Source organism: Haemaphysalis longicornis, unplaced genomic scaffold, assembly GCF_048455015.1.
Source record: "Haemaphysalis longicornis isolate Haplotype H1 unplaced genomic scaffold, Haemaphysalis longicornis Haplotype H1 scaffold_30, whole genome shotgun sequence".
Lineage (NCBI taxonomy): Eukaryota > Metazoa > Arthropoda > Arachnida > Ixodida > Ixodidae > Haemaphysalis > Haemaphysalis longicornis.
In genome coordinates, this window is record NW_027526336.1 from 28053 (window position 1) to 42175 (window position 14123).

The following is a 14123-nucleotide window of genomic DNA, read 5'->3' on the forward strand; positions in this document are numbered from 1 at the left end:
ATCCGGCAATGGACCAGTGGATCGCAGTGCTACACCGTCGACGGAGAAACAGTATTCTGCCAACCCTGCGGAAAGCAGGTGAGAATACAATACTTTCCACTTGATCTTAATTAACGATATCATGCACTTGACGTGAACACTGGACCAACCGTAAACGTGACGCCTCCAACAGTGCTTACGCTAAATTTATTCTGAATGCTCAGAACTTGCCAATAATGTGCGTTTTAAGAACTTTTTACGGTAACTGCTATTCATTGTTGTGCAATGTTTGCAACCTAATTCGGGAACTGGCTTCCTTATTGAAAATTTCCGGCACAGTGTTGGTCGGATTGTTGTATAAGCATCATGATTTTAAAAACGGTTACCTGCTATTGCGCAGCTGGCCAACTTCGCCATTCCTTGAGCTATTGTCAGGTTTACAACTCTACATGACTAAAAGCAAAAGTACACTAGCAACGTTTCACGTGCCTTACGCAATATCTTAGTTTTCGTTACTGTTTTCTTCGCGCAGGTACCCTGTGAAAAAAAGTTCCACTTGCAGCAGCATGAAAGAACAGCACTGCATCAAGCCAATGCTCTGCGCAACCAGCCGTCGACATCAAGACAATCGTTCCTGGCTGAAAGTATTGCTCAAGGAAAAAAAAGTGAATTCAGCGCTGACCTGTGCGAAGCATTAGTCGCTGCTAACATCCCTTGGGCGAAAATCGAAAACAAGACTTTCAAGAATTTCTTGCAAAAGTACTGCAAACAAAAGGTACCATCAGAGTCGACTCTTCGCAAGGAGTACCTGCGACCACTGTACGAGAAGACGCTACAAGAAATTAGAAGAGAAATCGGTGAATTCCACATTTGGATTTCTGTGGACGAGACGACAGATGTCACCGGACGAGTACTCGGTCACTTTGTAGTCGGAAAGCTTGACGCAGAAGAGAAAACAACACCCTTCCTGGTTTGCTCAAAAGAGCTAGAAAAAACTAGCGGAGAGACCATCGCCCGCTTCGTGAACTCGTCATTGAAGCTTCTGTACCCCTCCGGAGCCCACGACGACCGAGTACTGCTGCTCTACACAGATGCAGCAGCTTATATGCTTAAGGCTGGTGCACTTCTCAAGGTTTTTTACCCAGAACTATTGCACGTCACTTGTCTTGCTCACGGGATTCATCGGGTGTGTGAAGAGCTACGAAAGTCGTTCAGTTCGGTCAACGAACTGATAGCTGTAGGGAAGGCGGTGTTCCTCAAGGCTCCTTCCCGCGTTCGTGCTTTCAGGGAGCAGCTGCCGGGTGTACCTCTTCCACCGGAGCCTGTTGTTACCCGCTGGGGAACTTGGCTGACGGCAGTGGAATACTACAACCAACACTTAAACGGTGTCAAGGCTGTTGTAAGCAGCTTTGCTGAAGATGAGAGTGTCGCCGTGAGAAGGGCCCAGAAGGTTCTACATGATGTTACACTTGCATGTGACTTGGCCTATTTGTGTGCCCATTTCACGTTCTTGGCAACAACAATACAGAAACTTGAAAGTTCGGGCACAACGCTGACTGAAAATATTCAGCTGATTTTGGACGCACAGGAAAGGTTCGCTAGTGCTCCCAGGGGACCGGTTGCTGACAGAGCTATAGAGAAGCTTAAGTCTGTGTTGGACAGAAATCCCGGATTTTCGACGCTGACGGAACTGTCTGAGGTTTTGAGCGGCGGACATACCGCGATTCCAGATGGAATCAAAACATCCAACGTGCCAAAGTACAAGTACGCTCCGCTAACCTCAGTGGATGTGGAGCGTTCTTTCTCTGCGTACAAGACGATATTGACTGACAGAAGGCACAACTTCAAGCCCGAAAACCTGGAGATGGTGCTTGTTTGCCACTGCTTCCACAGCCTTTCGCACAGTGTTGCGTCACCCTAGATATCTTGAAATCGTCACCCTTGAGTGTTTTATGAAGAAAATAAACTTGCATTTTCAAAATACCGATGTTTGTAGCCTGTGTTTACTCTAAACCGAAAAATTGCACTGAAATACGCCGCCTGAGTAAATATTATTCGAGCCTATATATGCCTATATGGTAGTACTTAGTGCCTATATATGCCTAAATTTCAATTTTGAGCGCCTTCAATAGGCGCCTAAAACCCGTTTTTTTAGTGCCTAAACTTCCGGTCTCTAGTCATCATCGTTATCATCATCATCGAGGTACTCTTCATCATCATCGTCTTCGTTGCGGCGGCGTAGGCCAACGCCGGTTCTGCGACACATGCGCCTCCGCTTCTTTTTCTGCTTCCACGACGAATTCTTTGACTTGCTGTTGCCATTTCCGCCATCACACAGACCGAAACATTTGTCCAAGAGTTTGCCGCGGGTGGTGCCCGTTCCATAAACGGTCCTCCTCATCATCTTGCAGATATATTCGTCATCGTACTTCATCCCCTTTTTTTTGCAGCTCTGACTACGGCCGGCACAACGTGCATGCTGCTATTCCCGCCGATAACGTCCAAAATACAATTTCTGGCGTTGCGCGCACCTTCCTTCGGAATACATTTTACGTGTTGAACAGTTACTTTGCTGGCGATCATCGAGCACATCTTCTCGGCGTCTGTCGACAGCGTTATAGCAGATCCCAGGCACGTGCACTTGCTGGTCACATTTTTGAGCAGTATAGTGGCAAGCAAAACTTTGCTTTCCCGCTTCATCGCACATGCACATTCCAGTAAGGTCTTCAGCGAGTTGAGATCCACATCACACCCGAACATGCACAGGGCGAAAGTCTTCAAACTGTCCAGGGAAGGAGCCGAGGAAGAGGAAGTAGAAAGAGAAGCCGAAGCCACGGCGGCAGGAGCAACCGCGTCCCGTTTACGCTTGCCCATCGCAGACAAATGCAATCCGGCACTGTTTGTGCGTTACCTGCAGAACTTGTTGACCGATCCTGGAATGAGACACCCCCGGGAATGTCAAGAACTACTATGGGCCTATAGAAAGAATTTATACAATATTTATTTATAGAATATAGAATATTATATTATATGGGCCTACAGAAAGAATAGAAAGAACTACTATAGAAAGAATTTATAAATATCGCGATACCGGAAGTCTGATATACGCGTTGTTATCTCATTTTCCACAGCAGCGGCGGCACGATGGCCGCGACAGAAACTGCGCGCGTTATTCGTGATGTCGCCGTGGGATGCTGTTCTCCTACTCCGCACGACACCGCAGCAACGACGACGACCGCATGTAATAATGGGGGAAGGATCGCCACCATAACAATTCACATCGACTACAGCATTCCCGCACAACCAGAAGCGTTTATTAGAAACTGCCAACCACTACGGGCTCCAGTCGTTAGACGGAGGCGAAAGAAAAAGATTAAAGTTTCTTCTGTTTCTTCTGCGTAGCAGCAGACTCCTCGTCGTTTGTTCTTTTCTTTTGAGCACGCTGCAGAAATGCCCGCATGCTGTTCTTGAGCAGGACACTCTCGCGAACCGTTGCGGCCCGTTTGCACGTTGCCTTGAACGACTGGTTGAGGGAGCGTTGCTGCTTGCTGCTGCCTTCGCTCCGTCCGCCGGCGATGTCGTTCAGAATGACTAGCTGTGCAATCTGCTGCACTTGCGCGTCTTCCAGGTCTTCGAACTTCTTCGCGCCCAGTTGCCTCAGGTAAGGCCGCGTGAGACTCTGGGCAAACTCCATCTCGGACCGAGTGAGCGTGTTGCAAAACAGGGGCACCTTCAGGTACCGAGACAGGGAAGTCACCACTGCGTCTGTGTAGTAAGAGTAGTCGATGGGTATCTTCCGCTTGAGCGCGACGACCGTGTCCTCCACGTGGTCGGACAGGTTGCACATTTTCTGGTCCTCGCGGTCGGACGTGCAGACCGCGCACAAAATGTAGGGGACTCGGTCTCCAATCTGAGGCGCGATGGCATCGCCCCTCCTCTTGATGCGCAGCACCAGCTGGTAGTGCGGCAGGTGAGGGTTCTCCTTCTTGAAAGTCTTGGATATGACCAGGCTCTCCTGGGGGGCCTCGCGCACGCCCAGCACGCTTCTCCTGACCGTCTCGCAGGCACTCTTAATAGACGAGGTAGTCATGAGCTCGTGAATCATCAGCCTCAACGCCTCGGACACGTAGCGGCAACAGTCCCTGCGCACAATCTCGATGCCCTTGTAGTCTAGCTTGTTGAAGGTGCCGTTCGTGTAGTGACCACCCACGTAGCGCTTCTTGGCCTCGAGCAGGTAGGGCATGTACGTCTTCTCGTAACACAGATTGATCACGCCCGGAAACTTGTCCGTGATGTGCTTCGCCAGCCTGTCGCCCAGCTCTTCCGCTGCGGCCAGCGTCGTGCCGTGCGTCGTCAGTATCATGACCGAGTCGGTGTCTCCGTAGACGATCCTCAGTCCCAGACTGTGTTGGTTAGAGTAATCCAGCACGTGGTAGATGGTGGCCCCAATCAACGTGCGGCCCATGTTGGTGACCGATCTCGACACCGGCTGACACGGCAGCAGCGCGTACTCGGAAGACGGCGAGACTGCGCAAAAGCCGTACACCGAGTTGGCGATCACCTTGATGGATATCTGACGCTCGTTGAGCACAATCTTCTTGGTCGGGTCGGTCTCGGTGGCCATCTGCTTCTTCACCTGCCTTCGAGCGTCGATGAGCTTGAGCAGCATGCACGGCATCACCCCTTCACGCACGCTCGTCTGCACAAAGTAGTCGTGGTTCTCCTTGCTGCCCTGAGGCGAGCCCTGCTCCAACCGGGCCATATTGGGCCGAATGTAGTCCCACACCTCCACGTAAGACTTGTGCAAATGGAGAAAGGCCAGGTCCGCCTTGGACTTGACCTTCTTTGCGGCAATCCTGTCGAGCGAGCGAGCCCAGCGAGCCTTGGTGACCGAGTCGTCGTCGTGCTGCGCGGCCAGGCACGGTTCCTTGGCGCTCCGCGCCTACACCTCGTCGCGCGTCACAAAGCCGGCCTCCCTGGTGCAAAACGTGTCCCCGTCTTCGGGCCACACCCAAGAAGTTATGCAGAAGTTGCCCGTCCTCATGGTGCTCGGATACAGCGACTCAAAGTCGAGCGTGATCACCGGGTCCACGTAGAAGCCAATCTTGGGGTGCACGACCGTGGCTCCCTTGTACGACTTGACCTCTCGAAGGGCCCGGGGACAGTATGCAAAGGACGGAAACAGGTACCCGCCCTGAAGAACAGACTCCACCAAGACCGTAGTCAGGACGCGAATCTGCTGTCCCCTTCCGTACACGTACCTCATGGGCACGTGCGAGATTCTGTTGATCTCGAGGGCACTGGTGATGGTGTAGGTGAATGCCATTAGCTTGAGAGGCAGCAAAGTATCTTGCACGCAATAGTCTGCAATCTTCTTGCGACCGTCGGGTCCGCCGTCGCGATGCAGCCCCGCAATCTCCTTGTACGGAACGTCGTCCTTTTCCTCGCCCAGCGAAGTCTTCGCCACATCGTTGAGCTTGTAAGAGTCCATCTTCTTGCCGTCTCGAATGACGGGGTACATGTCGATGACAATGCGCCCGGGCGTGCTGGACACGATCTTTGGTCTCGCAAACTTGCCGTCATCCTCCCTTTCTTTTGCTCAATGATGTCGTCCAGAGGGGGGACGTCGTCATCGTCGCAGTCATCGTCACAGTAAAGGTCGCAACTTGGTATAGCAGCAGACTTCTTTTTCTTCTTCTGCTGCTCATCATCCTTGTCGCCCAGGCTAAACGCGCGCCACGTCGCCCCAACTCGCTTTCCTAAACACGCCGGGATGTCGTACTTGCGCATCCGCTTCAAAATGTAAGGAATATCAAACCGAAGCACGTTGTAGCCGGTCATCACGTCGGGATCCACCTCACACACGTGGCTGCAAAACTGTTCCAGCAAATCTCGCTCGGTCTCGCACTCGTGCACGACTCCCCCGGTCCTCAGCGGAGCGCACGTCCCCAGAGTGAACATGTGCACGCTGCACTTGCTCTCTTTCGAGTCTTCCACGTAGTCCGAGAGTGTAATGTTTCTCACCGCGTCGTCAATGGTCACTGCGGCAATTTGAATGACTTGGTCCATGGAGTTGGACGCCTTGGGAAACGAGCCGCTCGCGCTGACGCACTCGATATCAAAAGACATCACTCTCATGCGCGGAATAAATTCAGACACTGACGGATCTGGTACGGTGTCGCCTATGAACGGGACGTTGATCGTGACGTCCTCGGGTTCCACTCGCCTGGCGACGCCCTCCATGAGGCTGATGCAGTAGGCCGAAGTGTAGAGCTTGGTGTCCAATATCAGTTGAATCACCGGATCCACGTTGCCCATGTAGGGAGACATGTGGACAATGTGCTTGACCGTGTAGCCCTTGCCGCCGTAGTCGCAGGATCGCTGATGCGCAACGATAGTCTTGTCCACGAATGTCTTGCGTAGGTTGGGGTCCGCAATCTCCACTCTGAAGAATGCAGACATGTTGGGCGTGTAGCCGTACCCATCGTGGGCTACAAAATTGCTGTCGTGCACGTAAAACAGAGACTTGGTGTTGATGTTTTGGGCGATGGAGCGCAGGCTGATGCGAGTGTGTTCCCTCGACCACACGTCTTCCCGCAGATAAAAATAGGGCATCCAGTCGGAGCAAACGATGCGGACGTTCTTGCTGTCCGGTATGCGTTTCGTGTACAGGTGCACGCTGCCGCGGCCATTCTTGTGACTGTACGTATACTCTACATCTATAATCTTGTACGAGACCATCGCGACAAAGTTTGGGGGACACTGACTGCCTCACTTATATCAACGCTGGAGGGGAGGCGGCGCACCGTGTGATAAACCATTTCTCTCCTCCTTCTTATCACCGGGTCGGCAGCTTTTTCCCCGCCGCCGCCGGTTGGTTCGTGATTATGTGCGGCGGCATCTTGTTGTTCTTCTTTTTGTGCTTCTTTTTCTTGCCAGTATCGCGGCAGCACAGCATCTTGTATAAATAATATCCACCTTTAAATATCGCGAGCAAACTTTTCTCCTCCTCGTCTTCTTCGACCGGAGTCTTTTTCTTTTTTTGATTCTTTGTGTTCTTGGGTATGCGGGACATGCGAATCTTTCCGTTTAACGGATCTACTTTATTGGTGGGGCGAACAAATTCGTCGTCTTCCTCATTGTCATTGTCGTCATCCTTGCGCCAATTATTACTACTACTAACCCCAGCGTTCATGTTGTATGCGGCCTTTGCCTATAATATATTTTCGACAGTTACTTCCGTTGTTTTTCACATACCTTGCGAATGAAAAAGTAAGGGTTCAACAAGATATGACGCACTTTAATCTTATTGTTAAACACCGATATCAAAGAGTGGCCGTGCGTGATGTTTTCGTCGTGCAAGTATAGGGACGTGCTGCCAAACACGCAACAGCACTCGGGCTTTTCGTTGCCGTTGCTAAAAAATGCGCTTCTCAGTGCCAGCTCCGGTATTCTAAAGTACGGCTTCATTAGTGGATTCATGCGGTCGAATATCAGTATGGCGTTCCCCTGCGAATCCGTCTTTACGTAGGTCGGAATAAACGGCTCCTTAAATGACAGGTCGAGCCTCACTTCATTAATGGAGGGCATTATGTCGGAGATATTTGCCAAAACTTTTGTCTCCACCAGCGTCTTGTTTCGCCTGCCGTTTCTGATGAAATCGTATAGCCTGTATCTGTCCATCACTCTGAGCGATTTGATTCGCGCGTTATATTCTCGCTCGCACCTGAGAAACGCGTTCATGCGCAAATTGCTGACAATGGGATCGTAAATTGGAGTGCGCCTGTTGAAGGCGGAAAGAACGACCGAATTTGTTTTGGCAACGGCCACGGTCGCTGCGTACTCGCCCGATTGCCTAAGCAAGGTGAGTGGAGTGTGCGGGTAACTAGTCGTGTAGGCATACATTACGTACGCCGGATTGCTATTATTGTCCACGTGCTGAAACCCGATTGCGTGTCCAATTTCGTGAGCCAGCACGTGAAACAACTCCCTGTAAGCGGGAAGGGGATCGTTGTGAAGCATTACGTACGCGTACGAATCCATTGCACCCTGACCCATCATCGAGCCGCCCCACTGTGCCGGACTTGAAGACGCGGGTCCGCCGCGCACCATGGATTCGTTTCGCAGGTTTGCAAACCAAGTCAGGGGCCTTCCGTACAATGCAAATGCCACCCTAACGTTTTTGCGAGGCGACCCCCCGGCGACGACGCTCGGCGCTCTCAGGAACGTAGAGGTGTCGCCGCCAAAAAATACGTCGCCATACGTATCGACAATAATATCGGTTAGCGTTTTGAAGCACTTGTAAGACAGGGGCATTATTCCGTTGTCATATTTGACATTCTCGTCAAGACCCGGTCCCTTAACCCTAATGTGAAGTGGGGTAAATGCCGCCGCCGCCGCCAATAGCAGCAGCAGCAGCAGCAGCAACAACGAAGAATGGCCAAGACTAAACATTGTTTCTTACCACCAATTTATTTTTGCCAGAAAACATCGCGCGTTTAAACGAGATACATATCAGAAGGGTCGTCTTGCAACTTGCACACGTAGTTCAACACAGTGTCGAGGTCGTCAAAAAATTTCACCATGATCACGTTGTTTTCCTTTCTCACGTGTACAATGTAATCGTAATTTACTGCAAACAACTGATCCTCCACGCGGTCCTGCATAGTCACGCCACTTGCAACGTTTCCTAAAAAGTGGAGCGTAATGTTGACGTTCCGCGCACTCGTTACAAAGCTAATGTCGCGTTCCTCGATGCGGGCAGCATTGGTAAAGTATCGCTTTATCCAGGGGTAAGGCGGCAGTCTCTCGTCCACATCAAACGCGCACTTGCCAAATTCCTTGACCACCAATACGTGCATAAACGTGGAACTGCCGGGCACGCCAAAGGCTATCGTAGAGTTGTAGTGCGGCTTGGGCACGCCAATTCCGGCAATGTCCTGCCAGTACCTGGTGGGAACCATCGTTCCAAACGGCAGCCACGACTTATACTGCTGTACAGTCGCCAACGATTCTCCGTTGCGAAAATACTGGGCCAGCTGCGAACGGTTGTGGGCTATGTTGGCCAGTTTCACATAATTTGCAAACAACTGTTCGTTCACCGAGGTCAAAAAGCTGTACGACTTTAAAATGTCGGAACGCATGTGAGCCAGCATTTCGGTCATCCCTTCCACGTAATAATAGTCAGATCTCAACAGCATTTCCAGTCGCAGCACTTCTTCCCGCTTTCTGATCCCGGCGATCCCGGCGATGTTGCTCTTGTTATGCAGCGAAGCATGCCGCATCAACACTCCCTCCAATATTATTCTATGAACATTGTCCAGCGTAGTTCTGCCAATTACAGTCTCGAACGGAACTTCGTAGTAAGTAACCGTGCGCTCGATGGTATTGCCAATAGTCTCAATCACCACGGTCGGGTCTTGTTGCACCTGATCCTGAGAAATGTAGCCGTACCGATATTGCACCGCGGGTTGGTGAGGAGCCAACGATCGCGGATGTTTCAGTAGCGACTCGTTCCTGCTGATCGTCCACACGCCGCCGACTCTGGGAACTATCCTCAACTGCTTTGCGCGCATGCGATCAAAGCCCGCAATGGTAGGCTCGTAATAATACTCTTCGGTGGAGCAATTTCTGGTTACTCCTCGCGGCTGCCGGCGAGGCTGCAACAACCCGAATCTCACATTGTACGTACAGGCGTAAAGAGAAATAAATTCGTAAATGGCCATTCCCACCAATTCGTTCGCGTACGTGCACGGCATGCGCAACAACTCGCAATACAGGTACACGTCCACAAAGTCCACGCCATCGTTGACGGTTGGGCCGGTCGGAAGGGAATACATTGGGTTCATGTAGGATCTGGTGTCGATGAGCTTGCTCACGGCGTCCGTCCAAAACTTTTCCAGCGGGACCCCTCCGCGCGGAAGAATCGGATGAGCCAGCTTGACGTCTTTGGAAGAGGCGCCGCCGGTGTCAGCATGATTGTTGATGATGATGTAGTAGATGAGACTGGTCCCGATGGCCACGATCGCAGTCACCAGCACGCACCACACGAAGCGCTGGCGGCATTCTCTCTTCTGGTGATCCTCCAGGCGTCGGGCAGCTTCGTACACGTCGGCCACGCGCTTCATTGAGTCGCGGTACACGTCTTCCCGTAGTATAGTGCCTTCCTCTCTCTCCTCGTTTCTCGGCTCTATGTGGTAATAATGATATCTATCATCCGAAGAAATGTGTTTGTACACACGGCTGTTGTTTCCAGTGGAGAGGTGTGAATCAGCTGGGATGACGTTGTCCACTATTCGCCTCCGCACTCGGAGTACTTGCATGTCTGGTCTGATAACGGAGCGGAGCAACGACTTTATAACAGCGACGCCCCCTCCTCTCCCTATCTGCGAATGAGAGCCTTTTTTGGCGGCGGCGTTTATCGCGCATGCATAAAGAGCGGCGGAAGGCGGGCGCGCGCATAAAAAATGATAACTACGGGCGCCCGACAAATGCGGAGCGCAAGGTTATGGGCATAATAAGATCCGCTGCACCGCCCCCAAACAGCCTAATGTACTGCCTCCTGGTGAGCCGCGTGACAAAGGGATCGTAGCGATAAATCAACAGCTGCGCCGCAGCTGCCGCGCGCGATCTTCTCCGCCGCGCAATCACAATGGCGCGGCAAATGTTTTGACAAGGCAGGTATTTCCTATTGTTAAATGGCACGCCGTGCGACTTTATTCTTTCTAATGTTGTTATGTTTGCTGGGACCGCTTCAGGAAAAAAAGAACATAACCCGTCACCGCTAACCGAGGTTAACAGAAGCCGATGAACCCGAACACACCTGGGGCCGCCGCTGACGTCAGCGTGACAGTGCGTCACAAAGCTAATGTAATGCGTGGCATTGAACCGCCTGATATCTTCTATTTGAATATTGGCTAGGTCGAAATGTAGACTCTTGTCATGTTTGGCGATGTGCTCATTGTATATTCCGTACCTATTGGATAAACATAGCACCTTGATCCAGTAGACTACATTGTTCGCAGGTGGCGTGTTTATCAGAATGCGTTCGGTGTTAAATTTATCCGGATTAGTCACGTCAATGTGACTAAGGTCAATGTCGCGCATGGCGTGATACCTTTCATCCCTAACTCGTTTAACAATGTTTGCCAGCACAATTGCGTCTTGTATGGTTGACTTTGTGACACTGGATAATTTTAGCTGCAGATACAAGTCGTACGAATCCAAACTTTCGCGCGTCATCGCGGCTGCGTGCATGTCCACTGATATCACGATGGTGCACCTGGTGGAAGGAATGTCAGGGGGTAAACGATAAAAAAAGGACGTTTGCACGTTTCTGCCAAATATAGCTCTAATGACATCTCCCAAGGCATTTGTCGACTCGTTGATGGAAAAATATTTGTAGTGTGTAATACACAGATTAACCGATGGCGGCGTGGCTACTGCAAGCCGAAAGCAGACCAGCGTTAATAATAAAAATTTCATAATGTACACCTTTCAGGCGTTGCACTTTACGTGTACAAAGCGTTCACTTTCGTCGTGGCGCTCTGCAGCCTCAACCGCGATCAAACAGTTTATGCGCGACAATGCGGACCAATTGCAGCGAGACGATGCGTACGTGTTTCCAGCGCTATATTCTCTAATAAATGTCGTCGTTGAAGAAGGCGTAAGGAGAGTCACGTTGAGAGACAAATACGCGTCCCCGCGACACGCTCACCGGGACGAATTCCTCATTACACCCATAACGGAAACCGGGTGTCCTCGCTGGACGCACGAATTACTCGACGACTTGGCCTGCGGAGCGGGTCTGTGCATCGCCTCCTCTCTGTCCGGCAAGTGCCTGGCCACGGCTAAGGTGTGCTCGAGTCCATCCGCAGTGGTGGATCTGTTTAATCCGAGGGGTCTGCGCAATAAGAGAGACGGTCTAAAGTATCTCACATTTGTCACCAGCACTCCGTGGCTGTTGCCCACAAAGAAATCGATCCAGGAAGCGCTGGCCAAGTCGCGATCGTTCGTAAACGTGCGCACATACGTGTACTACAACGCGGTTGGCGACCCCAATTACACCGTGTTTCTCGCGCTGCACGCCGAGGCCAAGTGTGAGGTGCTCAGTTGCTCGTGGCCGAGGCACCACGTTCAACCACCGACCCAGGCACCCACCGCCGACAGCGTTTGCGCGTTGCTGCCTTGGGAATACGAGGCAGTGGTATTGGGAGTCAACATAGACGACGACGAGTATACGAGTAGACGCACGGCGGTAATAGCCGCACTATCCACTCTTACAATGATGGCGGTCACGAATGCCAATTTCGATGCGTATAGACAGCAGGTAATTGCCTTAAGCCGTCCGGTGGACGCAACCTTAGTCTGGTACAAATTGGATAATACTCATAAATGTTGAGTGTATGCTGCTCAAGAACACCACTCACCTAAACAAGTGTGTATGCGAAATAATTGACACGGACGAAGAGGGAAAGGACGAAGCGCTACAAGCTAAAATCGTAAAGTTTCTTCTATGCGGTGATGGGGATACTGAGAACGCCCGGCTAAAAGCCGCTTTAGAAGGTAGCCTTTCAAAGAAGGTAACTGCCTACCTACCTACTTAAATCCTACCAACCTACCTACCCAAAACCTACCTAAAACCTACCTAGCTACCTACCAAGCTACCCACCTACCTACCTACCTTAAACCTACCTACCTAAAACCTACCTATTTATCTACCTACCTACCCAAAACCTCCCTACCTACCTACCTACCCAAAACCTACCTACCTACCTAGCTAAAACCTACCTACCTACCTACCTACTCACCTCCCTACCCACCTACATGCCTACCTACCTACCTACCTACCTGCCTACCTACATACCTATATACCTAAAACCTACCTACCTACCTATCAAAACCTACCTGTCTACCTACCCAAAAATTACCTACCTACCTATCTACCTACCCAAAAATTACCTACCTACCAATCTACCTACCTAAAACCTACCTACCTAAAACCTACCTACCTATCTACCTCAAACCTACCTACCTACCTAAAACCTACCTACCTACCTACCTACCTAAAACCTACCTACCTACCGAAAACCTACCTACTTACCTACCTACCTACCTCCCTACCTAGAACCTACCTACCTTCCTAAAACCTACCTATCAAAAACCTACCTACCTACCGACCTCAAACCTTCATACCTACCTTATACCTACCTATCTACCTACCCAAAACCTACCTAGCCAACTACCTACCTACCTAATACCTACCCACCTAGCTACCTACCTTCCTACCTACCTACCTAAAACCTACCTACATACCTACCTACCTAAAACCTACCTACCTACCTACCTACTTACAACCTACGTATCTACATACCAGGCTACCTACCTACCTTCTTTCTTAAAACTTACCTATCTACATAAAACCTACCTACCTACCTACCCAAAATCTACCCACCTTCCTACCCACTTAAAACATGCATGCCTACCTACCTACCATGCTACCTACCTACCTACCTAAATCCTTTCTAGCTACCCTCCAAGCTACCTACCTACCTACCTATCTTCCTAAAACCTACCTACGTACCTAAAACTTACCTACATACCTAAAACCTACCTACCTAGCTACCTACCCAGCTACCTACCCACCTACCTACCAACCTAAAACCTACCTACCTACCTACACAAAACCTACCTTCCTACCTACTTAAAACCTACCTACCTAACTAAAACCTACCTACCTATCTACCTACGTAAAACCTACCTAACTACCCACGTACTTAAAACCTACCTACCTACCTACCTACCTACCTACCTGCCTAACTACCTACCTACCTACCTACTTTTCTACCCTCCTACCTTCCTACCTACCTACCTACCTACTACCTACTTACTTACCTACCTACCTACATTAAACCTACCTACCTACCTAAAACATACCTAGCTACCTACCAAGCTACCTATGTACCTACCTACCTACCTAAAACATACCTACCTACCTATGTACCTAAAACCTACCTACATACCTTAAACCTACCTACCTACCCAAACCTACCTACCTACCCAAACCCCCCAAAAAAAGAAAAAGTTCCTGCGATTTTGCAGCCGCCCCATTCCATAGGGGCGATTTCCCGTGCAAGCCGGGTGAA

General features: G+C 50.5%; 1 protein-coding gene across 1 annotated transcript; it reads right to left on the minus strand.

Moving 5' to 3' along the window:
• Positions 1-3352: 3352 nt before the first annotated feature.
• Positions 3353-6720, minus strand: LOC144177739 (uncharacterized). Its single transcript, XM_077705320.1, has 3 exons — positions 5579-6720; positions 4928-5525; positions 3353-4885 (listed from the first exon to the last, which is right to left on the minus strand). Exons 1-3 carry the CDS (start codon positions 6718-6720, stop codon positions 3353-3355), a joined length of 3273 nt encoding a protein of 1090 aa, XP_077561446.1.
• Between the last annotated feature and the right edge of the window lie 7403 nt (positions 6721-14123).